The sequence below is a fragment of the Nerophis lumbriciformis genome, linkage group LG31 (assembly GCF_033978685.3).
Source record: "Nerophis lumbriciformis linkage group LG31, RoL_Nlum_v2.1, whole genome shotgun sequence".
In the NCBI taxonomy this organism is placed as follows: Eukaryota; Metazoa; Chordata; class Actinopteri; order Syngnathiformes; family Syngnathidae; genus Nerophis; species Nerophis lumbriciformis.
Window position 1 is genome coordinate 18297501 of NC_084578.2, and position 17984 is coordinate 18315484.

The window sequence follows — 17984 nt, forward strand, 5'->3', positions numbered from 1 at the left end:
ACGGAATACAATGATTTGCAAATCCTTTTCAACCCATATTCAGTTGAATATGCTACAAAGACAAGATAATTGATGTTAAAACTCATAAACTTTTTTTTTTTTTTGCAAATAATAATTAACTTAGAATTGCATGGCTGCAACACGTGCCAAAGTAGTTGGGAAAGGGCATGTTCACCACTGTGCTACATGGCCTTTCCTTTTAACAACACTCAGTAAACGTTTGGGAACTGAGGAGACACATTTTTAAGCTTCTCAGGTGAAATTATTTCCCATTTTTGTTTGATGTACAGCTTAAGTTGTTCAACAGTCAGGAGGTCTCCGTTGTGGTATTTTAGGCTTCATAATGTGCTACACATTTTCAATGGGAGACAGGTCTGGACTACAGGCAGGCCAGTCTAGTACCCACACTCTTTTACTATAAAGCCACGTTGATGTAACACGTGGCTTGGCATTGTCTTGCTGAAATAAGCAGGGGCGTCCATGGTAACGTTGCTTGGATGGCAACATATGTTGCTCCAAAACCTGTATGTACCTTTCAGCATTAATGGTGCCTTCACAGATGTGTAAGTTACCCATGTCTTGAGCACTAATACACCCCCATACCATCACAGATGCTGGCTTTTACACTTTGCGTCTATAATAATCCGGATGGTTCTTTTCCTCTTTGGTCCGGAGGACACAACGTCCACATTTTCCAAAAACAATTTGAAATGTGGACTCGTCAGACCACAGAACACTTTTCCACTTTGCGTCAGTCCATCTTAGATGAGCTCAGGCCCAGCGAAGCCGACTGCGTTTCTGGGTGTTGTTGATAAACGGTTTTTGCCTTGCCTAGGAGAGTTTTAACTTGCACTTACAGATGTAGCGACCAACTGTAGTTACTGACAGTGGGTTTCTGAAGTGTTCCTGAGCCCATGTGGTGATATCCTTTACACACTGATGTCGCTTGTTGATGCAGTACAGCCTGAGGGGTCGAAGGTCACGGGCTTAGCTGCTTACGTGCAGTGATTTCTCCAGATTCTCTGAACCCTTTGATGATATTACGGACCGTAGATGGTGAAATCCCTAAATGACTGGCAATAGCTGGTTGAGAAAGGTTTTTCTTAAACTGTTCAACAATTTGCTCACGCAGTTGTGGACAAAGTGGTGACCCTCGCCCCATCCTTGTTTGTGAATGACTGAGCATTTCATGGAATTTACTTTTATACCCAATCACGGCACCCACCTGTTCCCAATTCGCCTGTTGACCTGTGGGATGTTCCAAATAAGTGTTTGATGGGCATTCCTCAACTTTATCAGTATTTATTGCCACCTTTCCCAACTTCTTTGTCACATGTTGCTGGCATCAAATTCTAAAGTTAATGATTATTTGCACAAAAAAAAAATGTTTATCAGTTTGAACATCAAATATGTTGTCTTTGTAGCATATTCAACTGAATATGGGTTGAAAATGATTTGCAAATCATTGTATTCCATTTATATTTACATCTAACACAACTTCCCAACTCATATGGAAACGGGGTTTGTAATTTGATGATCTCTAGACCTATCCTTCCCACAGGGTACTAATCCCTGACACAGAGATGCCATGATTCCTTGCCCGGATTATGGATGATGACTTAAAATAGCAATTTTAGAATAACACAAATATAACAGGTCATTTATTTCTTGATAAAATCACACTTAAGGCACACACTCAGTTACAGTAAATGAGGCAAAACCTGAGGCAAACTATAATTCAACCAAACTATATGTGCTGCAGTATATTACGAGTAATTAACTCATTTGAAACACAAATCATGAAGAATATCGTACAAATGAAGAATGGCCATGCTTTAAATGAACCCTCGTAAAACATATATGGTGTGTTAATTGAGTTATCGAGGAAATTTCCTTCAGTTCCAGCAACATAATGCAGACATTTATTCTCCTGTTCATAAATTGCTGAGAATATGTTTTTGATTAAATATGTCATGTTGAAGGACTGCCGCTTAAGAGGCCTCTGACAGTTTACCTTTGTGTCCACGCTGAGGACGTAAATACTATGTACATATTTTGTATTTACGTGAAAATATGAGCAACTAATTTCTATGAAGCGTGACTACCGAGCTATGTCCTAAGGAACAAGGACGTGCTGAATATCCACACAGTATGAGCAAGGGTGAAATTCGTGAAAAGGATGACATACAGGCTGACTTCCAACCAAAGAAACGAGTTAAAGCTGACTTAAAAAATAATGTCTTAGTCTCTGCAGCCGTCGCAACGTGACATCCAAAATGGCATGTTCAAAGCTGGCCACTGGAAGAACATCCCGCTGTGAACAAACTCAATTCCAAAAGGAACGAACTGACAAATGAGTGATCAGCGGCCCACAAACCACAAAGAGAATTCCAAACACTGGCAGCTTTTACACTTACAGTCAGAGGAAACAATCAAAGACCTTATCGCCAGCCTTCCCCGAAAAGTCTATAATCAGTTGTTTTTGTATTATCATTTCAACATAAAACCATCACGTGTGTCAATGTGTGGGCGTTCACATTTTGTTTTGTTGCAACTTCAATGCACGATTGACCAAACAAACCCTTTGAATTACTTCATGTCAGTAATGCAAACAGGGTTGTTATTGGATTAGAAACAGGTTAACTCTGAGATTAGAAAAATTCAGGCTATTCCGTTCCATGAAAGAGTTAAGTCAAATTTAAATCAGTTACCATGGTAATTTAGGTTGTGAACCTAATCTGCTCACTGGCAGGTTTTCTTGGACAAACCCTGAGGTTTTTCCATCAATCAATCGCCATTTATTTGTTTAGCCCAGGGGTCGGCAACCCGCGGCTCTAGAGCCGCATGCGGCTCTTTAGCGCCGCCCTAGTGGCTCTCTGGAGCTTTTTCAGAAATGTATGAAAAATGGAAAAAGATGAGGGGAAAACAATCTATTTTTTGTTTTAATATGGTTTCTGTAGGAGGACAAACATGACACAAACCTCCCTAATTGTTATAAAGCACACTGTTTATATTAAACATGCTTCACTGATTCGAGTATTTGGTGAGTGCCGTTTTGTCCTACTAATTTTGGCGGTCCTTGAACTCACCATAATTTGTTTACATGTATAACTTTCTAGAACGTGTTTTATGCCACTTCTTTTTCTGTCTCATTTTGTCCACCAAACGTTTAAGGTTGTGCATGAAAGGTGAGTTTTGTTGATGTTATTGACTTGTTGGAGTGCTAATCAGACATATTTGGTCACTGCATGACTGCAAGCTAATCGATGCTAACATGCTATTTAGGCTAGCTATATGTACATATTGCATCATAATGCCTCATTTTTAGCTATATTTGAGGTCATTTAGTTTCCTTTAAGTCCTCTTAATTCAATTTATATCTCATGACACACTATCTGTATGTAATATGGCTTTTAATTTTTTGCGGCTGCAGACAGATTTTTTTTTTGTATTTTTGGTCCAATATGGCTCTTTCAACATTTTGGGTTGCCGACCCCTGGTTTAGCCCCTAACCAAACCTCTACAAAATGTCTCCTCCCTCCTGATTAACGTGAAGAAAACTGTCGGACACCATGTAGACGTCTGTTCATTTCTAACTAGTAGATGTTAAAACAAAACTAATTATTGAAGATTTGTTTAAATTTTGAGGCCAAGTTAGTTAAATAGACTATCATTATGTAAGACTGCTAAGAAACAAAACATATTGTCTAGAGATGTCCGATATTATCGGCCGATAAATGCGTTAAAATGTAATATTGGAAATTATCGGTATCATTTTTTTAAATTATTGGTATCGTTTTTTATTTTTTTATTATTTTATTTTTTTTATTGAATCAACATAAAAAACACAAGATACATTTACAATTAGTGCACCAACCCATAAAACCTTCCTCCCCCATTTACACTCATTCACACTCATTCACACAAAAGGGTTGTGTCTTTCTGCTATTAATATTCTGGTTCCTACATTATATATCAATCAATCAATCAATGTTTATTTATATAGCCCTAAATCACAAGTGTCTCAAAGGGCTGCACAAGCCACAACGACATCCTCGGTACAGAGCCCACATAAGGGCAAGGAAAAACTCACCCCAGTGGGACGTCGATGTGAATGACTATCAGAAACCTTGGAGAGGACCCCATATATATCAATATATATCAATACAGTCTGCAAGGGATACAGTCCGTAAGCACACATGATTGTGTGTGCTGCTGGTCCACTAATAGTACTAACCTTTAACAGTTAATTTTACTAATTTTCATTAATTACTAGTTTCAATGTAACTGTTTTTATATTGTTTTACTTTCTTTTGTATTCAAGAAAATGTTTTTAATGTATTTATCTTATTTAATTTAATTTTTTTTTTTTTTTTTTTTTTAAGTACCTTATCTTCACCATACCTGGCTGTCCAAATTAGGCATACTAATGTGTTAATTCCACGACTGTATATATCGGTTGATATCGGTATCGGTTGATATCAGTATCGGTAATTAAAGAGTTGGACATTATCGGAATATCGGATATCAGCAAAAAGCCATTATCGGACATCCCTAATCTTGTCAAATTAAAAAAAATAAAAATAATTTTAGATATTTAATATTAATTGGTTTTGTTGAGATTAAAACAATATTTAACAAAGAGAAACTTACATTATTTTTTCCATGATAGTAAATGTAACACAACGTTGTAGATATTGTTTCTGATAAACAGATCCCCGAAAAGGGACCAGCGGTAGAAAATGGATGGATGGAGATCTTCCTCAAAATCAACACAAACATTTCTACTGTGGAGGACGTTGTATTACCGACAAAGTTAACACATCCAAAACAATACAAATAAATATATAGTTATTTTTACCTTGATTTCAGATATTTAATCTGCTTCAAACATAACTTAAAAACTTCAAAAAATTAATTTTGTGTGTGTGTGTGTGGGGGGGGGGGGGGGGGGGGGGGTATTTTATTATTGTAAATATAATACATGATTTAAATTACTTTACAAGTAACATAATCACCAACAAGTGCTGAAGTGGCATATATTATACTATACTACATTTTAGTACATAATATTTGGGATAAGAAAATTGGTCGAACAGTAAGTGCCTGATTAGAAAAAAATATATAGGTCTTCAACTATATTTACTTTGCATTTGCATTGACTTTCAAAGTAAAATATAATTAAAACAAATAATGGATTATTTTAAACTGCTTCCATTTGCATTTTTCAGTGTTGCGATTGCACCTAAACTAAAATGAGTTTTTTTTTTTTTTTTTACAGTACATACCAATCCTCAACTTTTTAGTACATTACTGCATCCAAATTAAGGCTTTGACTCTGTCAATAATTGTCTGTCACATCAGTTCAATATTTTACTGTATTACTTTTCTTTTGAAAAAACGTGTTCATACTCACCAAACACGCATTACCACTTACTTCCAGCTGGGTAACAAAAGACAGCTTTTTTTTTTGTCGCCTGGTACTATGGTGAATCATAGAATCAGCTCTCCATTGATCATGGCTTTTTATTGGAGTTTTAACTCAGAGTCAACATACTACGGATTAATTTAAGTCAGACCTGCTGTTCTGAAATCTGACACCCAGATTTTCCCATTTTAGGGTAAATCAGATCACATTTGAGGTTTTGACTCAAAGTTTGTTGAACCTTCCGCCTGGTCAAATATTGCGGTTAGTTACGTGGCCACTTGTTGCATGGCAGAACACACACCATAGGGCAGTGATTCTCAAATGGTGCTACTCCATTTAGTGGAATCACCTAATCAAATATCATAGTGATGTGACTCGAGCCATTATCAAAGGGTTTTTCAGCCTTCAATAGAATTAATTAGATACAGACTACTATAGGCCGCGGTCGACGCCAAAATAAACAAGACAGAAACAGAACCGTCTTACGCCGTCATTTCTATCACTCAACGCGCGTGGGAACCGAATGTTCTCCACATTCTCCACTTATGGTCGCACCTTCCCAGGCTGCCAGCCAATCAACACGCAGAACATATGCAAAGAAAGACGAACATTGGCAAAGAAAGCTGCGCGTAACGACGACTTCAAGGACCATGGGAAACCACAGCATCTGATAAACATTGCATAAACTACATATGGAGTATAAAATAACAGGATCGTTACAATATAAATAAAGTAAACAAAAAATAAAACATAAAATACTATCAGAAATATCAACTATATCAACAAATCAACTGATGACAAGAAAATGAAATGAGATACAAATTAAGGTAATATTTTTTAAACTGTTGCATGTGATAATTTTGTTCATGATTTAACCCTTGTTTAATGTTCATATTGTTGTTACTCAGTCAGCGTTTGTGGGTCTGATGGACCCGTTGCATTTTGTGGCTTTTAATGCCTCACAATCAAACACTTTTATGTTAAAATACTGAACAGATGTTTACCTTATCCCAATAAACATCTGTTCAGTATTTTAACATACAAGTGTTTGATTGTGAGGCATTAAAAGCCACAAAATGGAACGGGTCCATCAGACCCACAAACGCTGGCTGAGTAACAACAATATGAACGTTGCACGGAAAATTTCTCTGCCAGTTTCTGTATCCCACAGGGATTCTTCTTTTGTGTTTCTGCACCTGCGGTTCCCACACAAGGTTGCAACATTGTTTGTCAACACTGTCTGCTCTCATTTTCTCGCACATTTGACCCTCTGATGTTCTGTGTACCTACACTCTGTCCTCCTCCTGTCTAGGCCTGCTGTGTGTGTGTGTGTGTGTGGTACACAGAACATCAATTTCCACATTTCTATTAGCCCCGGGTCCAGTGGTCCCGGACATCTTATATGTAATAGAAATGTGTAGTGGGGGTATATGGTGTGTGGTCATTAAATATGTATTTTGATATATGTTCTTCACAGAAAATGAGCCAAAGTCAGTGAGTCTCAGTTTGAAAAATTAATTAATTGTATCATTTTTCTTTTAATAAAAAATGAAAATGGGTCCCACAGACCCGAACACCACACAAGGGTTAAGTACATTATGTTATATTCCCTGATTCAAACACAGTGTTACTGTTCAAACTGTGTGTAATGTTACAGTGGCCAAAACTATGAAATACACTTGTTAGATCAGTGGTTCTTAACCTTGTTGAAGGTACCGGACCCCACCAGTTTCATATGCGCATTCACCGAACCCTTCTTTAGTGACATTTTTTTTTTTTTTTTTCAAATTCAAGACAAAGTTATATGTTTTTGGTAACACTTTAGCATGGGGAACATATTCTAAGTAACAAAGACTTAATTTAGAGTTTTTTGGTCACTGGGGGAACATAATCTAAGTAACAAAGACTTAATTTAGAGTTATTTGGTTAAGGTTAGGGTTAGAGGGTCAGGGTTATAATAAGGTCATGCCGAATAAGGCATTAATAAGTACTTAATAATGACTAGTTAAGAGCCAATGTGTTACTAATGTGCATGTTAATAAGCAACTAATTAATGGTGAATATGTTCCTCATACTAAAGTGTTACCATGTTTTTTTACTGGTGCACAAAATGAACCGTGCATGAACATCACCTTGTCCAAAGGACAAAACCAACACAGTGCGTAAACTCACAACAAATTACACACCTGCAAATCAGTGTGACTTCTGCTGTTGCCGTATCCGTAATACGCCGATAGGGAGACGTTTTTATTTACACGATGAGTTGGGTGTGTTTCGCCGAACCCCTGAGCCCGACCCACCGAACCCCTAGGGTTCGATCGAACCCAGGTTAAGAACCACTGGGTTAGATAAAACATCTGCCTTGTTTTCAATGAATAATTTGGCCTACTATGCTACACTATTTTAATGTCGGTCATTATGGTGGTACTTGGAAAGCCAAGTGTTTTCTAAGGTGGTGAGAAAAAGGTAGGGTTCCGTCGACTAGTGGACAAACATTTCAGATGAGTGTGGCTAATTAAATAGTATACGGCCAGCCAAAGCTGCTCGCTTGTTTAAAAACTCAACTTAAACAACTTTTCTGAAGCTCACAACTTGAACAGCACACTGCACCTAAGCCTGTCAAAACACGCTGAAAGAAGACTTGGATATACGGTGCTATTAAAACCCAGGGTGAGCAAGTACTTAATGTGAACATAGAGTCACTGCCAACCACATCAAAATGATATATCATTGATCCTAAAATATATGCCAGTGGTCTTATATAATGAAAGATTTATTCATCCAGTAATCTATAAAAGTGACTATAATGATAATGGTCGCTCATGGACCTAATTCAAAACAGCAATTGCATATTTCATGCGACAAATGTTTAGAGGCTGTCTTTACTTTGATGTGAGCTACATGGTGAGCATGTTAATGAGCCACGTACTAATTGATTCATGAAGATTCCGAAGTGTATCATTAAAATTGTGTTCAGACACTGACATTCTTCCTTGTGAACTTGATCCTGTTTGTATCAGGTCAATGCCTACGTCAGTGCAGAGATGAGTGAGGAGACGTCTATTGTCATTGTATACGCCAGGATATTATATAGGACTGTTACCAAGTTTTGAGCAAATCAATGTCGTGCATTTAGGAATTAACATTTAAAATTATTCATGCATGACCTTCTGACATGACATTTGCATTTGTGTCATAATGTTGGGGTCTTTTTTGAGAATTATTGTAATTTAAAATAATTCAAGTCATTTACTGTGATTACGATTTGCCGAGGCTTTCAGTTCATGTTAGCTATTTTTTTTAAATCTTTTAAAGCACTTGCATCAAACTCAAGACCTAGGCGCCAGATCTGGCCTGCCACATCATTAACGTGGCCTGCCACATCATTAACGTGGCCTGCCACATCATTAATGTGGCCTGCTACCTCATTTATGTGGCCTGATACATCATTTAAGTGGCCTGATACATCATTTAAGTGGCCTGATACATCGTTAGGGTGGCCTGCTATGTCATTCCATGTGGTTTTCCACATCATTTCTGTGATCTGTGACATCATTTAATGTGGTCTGCCACATCAGTTATTGTGGTCCGCCACATCATTTAACTTGATACACTACAACATTTAATGTGACTTGCCACATCATTCAACGTGATCCACCACAACATTCAATGTGGTCTGCCACATATTTTGTTTTGGTCTGCCACATAATTTAAAGTGGTCCGCCACATCATTGAATGTGGACCGTCACTTTATTTAATTGGCCTGCTATGTCATTCCATGTGGTTTTCCACTTAATTTATGTAATCTGTAACATCATTTAATGTGGTCTGCTACATTAGTTACTGTGGTCCGCCACAACATTTAAAGTGGCTTGCCACATCATGTAACGTGATCCACCACAACATTTAACGAGATCCACCAAAACATTCAATGTGGTCTGTCACATCATTTAATGTGGTCTGCCACATCATTAAGTGGCCTGCTACATCATTAGGGCGGCCTGCTAAATCATTTAAGTGACCTGCTATGTCATTCCATGTGGTTTTCCACATAATGTATGTGATCTGTGACATCATTTAATGTGGTCTGCCACATCAGTTATTGTGGTCCGCCACATCATTTAACGAGATCCACCACAACATTTAATGTGGTCTGCCACATCTTTTTTTTTGGTCCGCCGCATCATTGAACATAGACTGTCACATCATTTAATGTGGTCCGCCACATCATTGAATGTGGACCTTCACATTATTTAATTGGCCTGCTATGTCATCTGTGACATCATTTAATGCGGTCTGCTACATTAGTTATTGTGGTCCGCCACCACATTTAAAGTGGCTTGCCACATCATTTAACGTGATCCACCAAGACATTCAACGTGGTATGTCACATCATTTAATGTGACCAACCACATTATTGATGTGGTTGGTCACGTCATTCAATGTGACCCGCCATGTCTTTTAATGTGGCCTGCCACCTCATTTAATGTGGTCTGCTACATTATTCAGTGTGGCCCATCAAGTCATTTAAATTGGCCTGTCACGTCATTTAACGTGGTCTGCCATACCATTTAATGTGGTCTGCCACGTTATTCAAGGTGGACTGCCACATCATTTAACGTGTTCCACAACAACATTTAATGATGGCCACCAACATCATTTAACATGGTCCGCCACGTTATGGAATGTGGTTGGCCACGTCATTCAATGTGACCCGCCATATCATTTAACATGGGCTGCCACTTCATTTAACATGGTCTGCTACATGGTTCAGTGTGGCCCATCAAGTCTTTTAAAGTGGCCCGTCACGTCATTTAGCGTAGTCTGCCACATCATTCAATGTGGTCCATCAAGTCATTCAATGTGGTCCATCAAGTCATTTAATATGGTCCGTCTATCATTCAATGTGGTCCGTCATGTCATTCAACGTGGTCCGCCATACCATTTAATGCGGTCTGCCACATGATTCAAGGTGGACTGCTACATCATTTAACATGGTCCGCCACATCATTTAAATTTTCCTGAGGGAACTCTCGTGAAGTAATCAATAAAGTACTATCTATCTATCTATCTATCTATCTATCTATCTATCTATCTATCTATCTATCTATCTATCTATCTATCTATCTATCTATCTATCTATCTATCTATCTATCATTTAACGTGATCCACAACAATATTTAATGATGGCCACCCACATCTTTCATGTGGTGTGCCACATTATTGAACGTGGTCTGCCACATCATTCAATGTGGTCCATCAAGTCATTTAACATGGTCCGTCATGTCATTCAACGTGGTCCGCCATACCATTTAAAGTGGTCTGCCACATTATTCAAGGTGGACTGCTACATCACATTGTGAAGTATGCGGACGCCACGACAGTAGTGGGCCTCATCCGTGACAACAATGACATGGACTACAGGGAGGAGGTGAAACATTTGGTTGACTGGTGCAGAACCAACAACCTGGTCCTGAATGTCAACAAGACCAAGGAGATCATTGTTGACTTCAGGAAGCACCAGTCCAGCCACGCTCCACTCTACATCAACGACACAGCAGTGGAGATAGTATAGTAAGCAGCACCAAGTTCCTGGGGGTGCAGATAACTGACAATATAACCTGGTCCCTACACACCGGAGCTCTTATAAAAAGAGCTCAGCAGCGCATGCACTTTTTGCGTCAGATGAAAAGAGCACAGCTCCCTCCCCCCATTCTCACCACATTCTACAGAGGCACTATGGAGAGCCTGCTGACCAACAGCATCTCTGTCTGGACTGGAGCCTGCAATGCCTCAGACTGGAAGTATCTCCAGAGAGTGGTGAGGACGGCGGAAAAGATCATCAGGACTCCTCTTCCTCTTATCCAGGAGATCGCAAAAAGCCGCTGCCTGACCAGGGCTCAGAAAATCTGCAAAGACTCCTCCCACACCCACCAAGGACTGTTTTCACTGCTGGACTCTAGAAAGAGGTTCCGCAGCCTCCGAAGCAGAACCTCCAGGTTCTGTATCAGCTTATTCCCTCAAGCCGTAAGACTCTTGAACGCATCATAATTAAATTATCCCCTCAACTCCCCCCAAAATGGATTAACTCGCTGGAATAAAAAGGACAATATAACATACATCCATAAAGGTGGACGCATGTGAAAAAGTGCAATTTATTTATCCGTACAGGAATCGATTTATTTATTTATATATATTTATTTATTTTATATATATATATATATTTATATATTATTTATATATATTTATTTATTATATATGCACCTTATTGCTTTTTTATCCTGCACTATCATGAGCTTATGTAACAAAATTCCGTTCTTATCCGTGCTGTAAAGTTCAAATTTGAATGACAATAAAAAGGAAGTCTAAGTTTAAGTCCAACCCTATCATTTAACATGGTCCGCCACAGCATTTACATTTTCGTGAGGGAACTCTCCTGAAGGAATCATTAAAGTACTATCTATCTATCTATCTATCTATCTATCTATCTATCTATCTATCTCTCTATCTATCTATCATTTAACGTGATCCACAACAATATTTAATGATGGCCCCCCACATCATTTATTGAACGTGGTCCGCCATATCATTTAAAGTGGTCTGCCACATTGTTCAAGGTGGACTGCCACTTCATTTAACATGGGACGCCACGTCATTTAACGTGATCCACAACGGCATTTAAAGATGCCGCCCCACAAATCTTTTAAAGTGGCCTGCCACATTATTTAACATGTTTTTTTACATCATTCAGTGTGGCCCATCAAGTCATTTGAAATGGCTCGTCATATTTTTTTAATGTATTTGTATCATTTTAAAGTGGTCCGTCACGTCATTTAAAGTGGCCCAACGTGTCATTCAATATGGTCTGCCACTTCATTTTATGTAGTCCGCCACATCAATTAAAGTGGCCCTTTGAGGGCGAACATAATTGCGATGTGGTCCTAAATAAAACGAATGTGACACCCCTTTTTTTAAGGTAAACTCAAGCACTTTCGATGTGTTAAAACCATTGTTCCCTGTTTCATTTCTCAGATGTGGGCTTACTTATCCTGGCTCTGAAGGCTGCCGTCTGGTCGAGAGTGGACTGGTGCGGAAAGAGGCTTGCTAAAGTTAGGTCAGTGCTCGCCGCAACGCATTTAAAGGGGAACGTTATCACCAGACCTATGTAAGCGTCAATATATACCTTGATGTTGCAGAAAAAAAACCTTTTTTTTTTTTTAACCGATTTCCGAACTCTAAATGGGTGAATTTTGGCGAATTAAACGCCTTTCTAATATTCGCTCTCGGAGCGATGACGTCACAATGTGACGTCACATCGGGAAGCAATCCGCCATTTTCTCAAACACCGAGTCAAATCAGCTCTGTTATTTTCCGTTTTTTCGACTGTTTTCCGTACCTTGGAGACATCATGCCTCGTCGGTGTGTTGACGGATTCAAGTTGCACCAGTGGCCCAAAGATGCGAAATTGGCAAGAAATTGGACGTTTGTTTCGCACACTTTACCGACGAAAGCTATGCTACGACAGAGATGGCAAGAATGTGTGGATATCCTGCGACACTCAAAGCAGATGCATTTCCAACCATAAAGTCAAAGAAATCTACTGCCAGACCCCCATTGAATCTGCCGGAGTGTGTGAGCAATTCAGGGACAAAGGACCCTCGATAGCACGGCAAGCAATGGCGGCAGTTTGTTCCCGCAGACGAGCGAGCTAAACCCCCTGGATGTCTTGGCTCACACCGTCCCTTATGCCACCGAAGATGATCAAGAGAAGAATATTGACCCTAGCTTCCCTGGCCTGCTGACATCAACTCCAAAACTGGACAGATCAGCTTTCAGGAAAAGAGCGCGGATGAGGGTATGTCTACAGAATATATTAATTGATGAAAACTGGGCTGTCTGCACTCTCAAAGTGCATGTTGTTGCCAAATGTATTTCATATGCTGTAAACCTAGTTCATAGTTGTTAGTTTCCTTTAATGCCAAACAAACACATACCAATCGTTGGTTAGAAGGCGATCGCCAAATTCGTCCTCGCTTTCTCCCGTGTCGCTGGCTGTCGTGACGTTTTCGTCGGTTTCGCTTGCATACGGTTCAAACCGATATGGCTCAATACTTTCAGTTTCTTCTTCAATTTCGTTTTCGCTACCTGCCTCCACACTACAACCATCCGTTTCAATACATGCGTAATCTGTTGAATCGCTTAAGCCGCTGAAATCCGAGTCTGAATCCGAGCTAATGTCGCTATAGCTTGCTGTTCTTTCCGCCATGTTTGTTTGTATTGGCATCACTGTGTGACGTCACAGGAAAATGGACGGGTGTATATAACGATGGTTAAAATCAGGCACTTTGAAGCTTTTTTTAGGGATATTGCGTGATGGGTAAAATTTTGAAAAAAACTTTGAAAAATAAAATAAGCCACGGGGAAGTGATTTTTAATGGTTTTAACCCTTCTGAAATTGTGATAATGTTCCCCTTTAACAATTATAGTGACTAATATTCCAGGTTTGAACTGCTTCATTTTTGTGAGCATTTTTTTCATGCGGCTGACATGTTAGAATAGAATATTCATGCACAGTTGCTCCGTTCTTTTTGCTCTCAAATGGTAGAACTGTCTGCATAATTTCTTAGTGAGAGCTGAAATTCAAATGAATGTCTCGACAGCAGACGCATCACTAGCAGTCCAGTAAATTGCGCTGCTCACTGTGAAACCGGGAACAATTGAAATCCCTTCATTGTATCTCACTCACATTCTTCAAAACAAGTCGGTAGTTATGCAAAGTGATTTGATTATACCATGATTTCTTTGTCCTTTTGAAAACAAAACAAAACAACAAAAAAAGGGTGATAAATGAGCCTGGCGGGGCTTTCTGAGGAAGCGCCGGAACACTTACCCCATGAGAGGATCCAGAGCTATTCCTTTAGGATTCAGCAGGTCGAGCTGCAGGAGAGTCACACAAGTGCTGCCACTCTGGTCACACACAAATATTGTGTCTCTGACCCGGTCAACAAAATAGAAGTTGCCGGTCAGCCAGTCGATTGCCATGTGCTCAGCATCTGCAATCAGAAACAAATTGGCTGTGATAAAATGCAACATATTTTTTAAATGTATTTTACTGATCATAGTGACGTGGGGGTTACGCAAACTTTTAGTTTCTTCCCTAGCAGGACTCAAACCGGGACCCTTCAACTACTGCTGCCTGCCCAGAGGGGAACTATTATGCAAAACCAAATGCTCTAACCTGTGTGTACCTGTTTGTGTGTACTTCAACATTTGAAATCAAACCGTAGAGGCATGGCGGAGGTATTATTACTGAAACCCACTACTACCGACCACGCAGTCTGATAGTTTATACATCAATGATGAAATCTTAACATTGCAACACATGCCAATACGGCCGGGTTAGCTTACTAAAGTGCAATTTAAAATTATGCGCCGAAATATCCTGCTGAAAACGTCTCGGTGTGATGACGTCAGCACGTGACGTCACAGATTGTAGAGGACATTTTGGGACAGCATGGTGGCCAGCTATTAAGTCGTCTGTTTTCATCCCAAAATTCCACAGTATTCTGGACATCTGTGTTGGTGAATCTTTTGCAATTTGTTCAATGAACAATGGAGACAGCAAAGAAGAAAGCTGTAGGTGGGAAGCGGTGTATTGCGGCCGACTGCAGCAACACAAACACAGCCGGTGTTTCATTGTTTACATTCCCGGAAGATGACAGTCAAGCTTTACCATTGGCCTGTAGAGAACTGGGACAACAGAGACTATTACCAGGAGGACTTTGAGTTGGATGCGCAGACGCGGTACCGTGAGTATGCATGCAGGTGCGGCTTCCAAACATTTGATCGCTTGCCCGTACGTGTGTGCCGCTATGTGCATGTCACGTACGTAACTTTGGGGAATTTGGGGAAATATATGTGCTGTATGAACTTTGGGGAGGTGAACGGTACTTTGGGCTGTGGGATTGAGTGTGTTGTGCAGGTGTTTGAGTTGTATTGGCGGGTTATATGGACGGGAGGGGGGAGGTGTTTGTTATGCGGGATTAATTTGTGGCATATTAAATATAAGCCTGGTTGTGTTGTGGCTAATAGAGTATATATATGTCTTGTGTTTATTTACTGTTTTAGTCATTCTCAGCTGAATATCAGGTCCCACCCGCCTCTCACAGCATCTTCCCTATCTGAATCGCTCCCACTGCCCTCTAGTCCTTCACTCTCACTTTTCTCATCCACAAATCTTTCATCCTCGCTCAAATTAATGGGGAAATCATCGCTTTCTCGGTCCGAATCGCTCTCGCTGCTGGTGGCCATGATTGTAAACAATGTGCAGATGTGAGGAGCTCCACAACCTGTGACGTCACGCTACTCGTCTGCTACTTCCGGTACAGGCAAGGCTTTTTTTATCAGCGACCAAAAGTTGCGAACTTTCTCGTCGATGTTCTCTACTAAATCCTTTCAGCAAAAATATGGCAATATCGCGAAATAATCAAGTATGACACAAAGAATGGACCTGCTATCTCCGTTTAAATAAGAAAATCGCATTTCAGTAGGCCTTTAAAACAATATTGCCTTCTTTCAAATGAGCCGTTTGGAATTTTCCCAATATATGACGTTTTTCCCAATTGTGACGTCACCCGATTATCCAAATATGTGAATGTTTTACTCAAAGAGCTTTGTGCAAACATGGCTCTGTGCTTTGTTGTTTGTTTGACGATGTCACGTTTTTTATTTATGAATGTTTCCTTCTGTTCGCTACTTTTGTTTTACCTCTCTTTTTGAAATGGGGCTTTTCCGTGCCCGCCATGTTGCGACATGTGCGGGTTACTGCGCGGCTTCATATTACGACGTTCTGTCTCGGTGCCTGAGGCTAGCAGTTAGTAGTTGGAGTAGCTGTAAGGCCTTGAACACAACAACTCGTTGAGACGACAACTTGATCTCTTCTTTTATTGTTACATCGACACGTGACACTCCAGACCATACTTTTGTTTTTGCTAGTCTCGGCTTTAGAGCAACAAACTCAACAGTATATCACGCTACTTCTGTACATGTTGAACAGGGGGAGACAGACAATCACTTCATTCTGAGACTATTAAATGTAGTCCCCCATCCACCACCAAAGTATAGCTGACGTCAAAGACATGCGCAGTAAGGATAAAATATGATCCAAATTTCGGAAGAAGTGTTTTCTTGCCCTCTAATCTACTGTAAATGACTATCGGCATGAACCACCTGTCTTGATCGGAATGACATTTTGATCCAAACATGTGTGATCGGGTGAGAATATTCCAAATTGCTTTTTTGTATTAAGTATTTTTATTCCATTTAGGGTTTTAATCTGATTAAATGTGTCCATGTGCACATAGCTACATACAGACGTAGCAATTTATCGATGACAAGAACGATCGGTTGAGGGATTGACGTATTGACTATCGGTCACGTTCTACGATTGTATTATATTTTTTAATTCCTCTGGGCATCGCATTTCATGCCTTATTTCAGGCCTTATTTTTCAGAAAATCCATTTAATTACTTGTAATAACGTTTAATGCTTCGCGGAAAACCTGAGAGTATAGTTCTAACTTATATCTGTCGGTAGACTCCTTATGGAAGCGCTAAGAATTACAACATGGATGACGGGGAGAGGGCGCAGTCGAAGTGGAGGCACATAAATAAGACTGCTCACAAAACGAAGCATCCAGAAGAGACGGTCAGAAAGTGGCTTGAAGATGATCTGTAAAAAATTAATCTATGCAACATTTGGACCAAAGAACCACCATTACATGTTATGTAGACCACAAGGGAGAGTTTTGAATAAAAAATCAAAAAAATCATAATGTATCCCTTTACTATACATTTTAGACTGAGTAATGTTGCTACTTCTCATGAATACAAGAAGTGCAGCATTTTTGAATGCCACTAAAATATCCCCTCTCACACATTATGCCTTATGCTTGCACATTTACTGCTTGCCAAATGGACTCTTTTTGAAAATAAAGAACAGGCCATTTGTGCTTTTAGAGACCTGCATTAGAGTGGTGGCTCTCTAAGTGCGGATGGTTGCCCAGCCGTCATTTGGGGAGATTGTGTTGAAAGGCAATATCAGGATGTGGATGATGGACATTATTAGAGGGGGCCAATCATAATAATTTTCGCCCCATTGTATTTTATTATCGGACTCCTATAGAGCAGCTACACATGATTACCCACACAGGCAGCTTTGTAGATCTGCATCGCTTTCTTGTATTTTCTGCAAAAAATGTAATTAACTCCACCCCTCAGCTCAGTGGTTAGTCCCACTCACAAAGACTTCCAAGGGCTGGCCAGTGCTGTCGTAGAACACGGAGGTATTTTTATTTTTCTGTCCGGGTTAAATAACCTCAATTATCTTCTTATCATCGAGTGCTTACCTGTTTAGGAAAGCTCAACAAAATTCACTTTTCCTCATCCCTGGACAAACATTTTCTTAGGGCCATTGCTCAACGTGCTAACACTGTGTAATCCTGGTAGACAGCAAAGACACACAGCGACATAACTCTGTGACAAGGGGTGGCACTTT

General features: G+C 39.7%; 1 protein-coding gene across 2 annotated transcripts in view; it reads right to left on the reverse strand.

Annotated features, from left to right (window-relative positions):
- The window catches only part of lrp1bb (low density lipoprotein receptor-related protein 1Bb), a 1021613-nt gene that overhangs the window by 554799 nt on the left and 448830 nt on the right, over positions 1–17984 (reverse strand). For both annotated transcript variants that reach the window (XM_072912020.1, XM_061926507.1), the window contains one exon: positions 14319–14481. In XM_072912020.1, coding sequence (XP_072768121.1) covers positions 14319–14481 — 163 coding nt within the window. The remainder of the gene's footprint in view (positions 1–14318; positions 14482–17984) is intronic.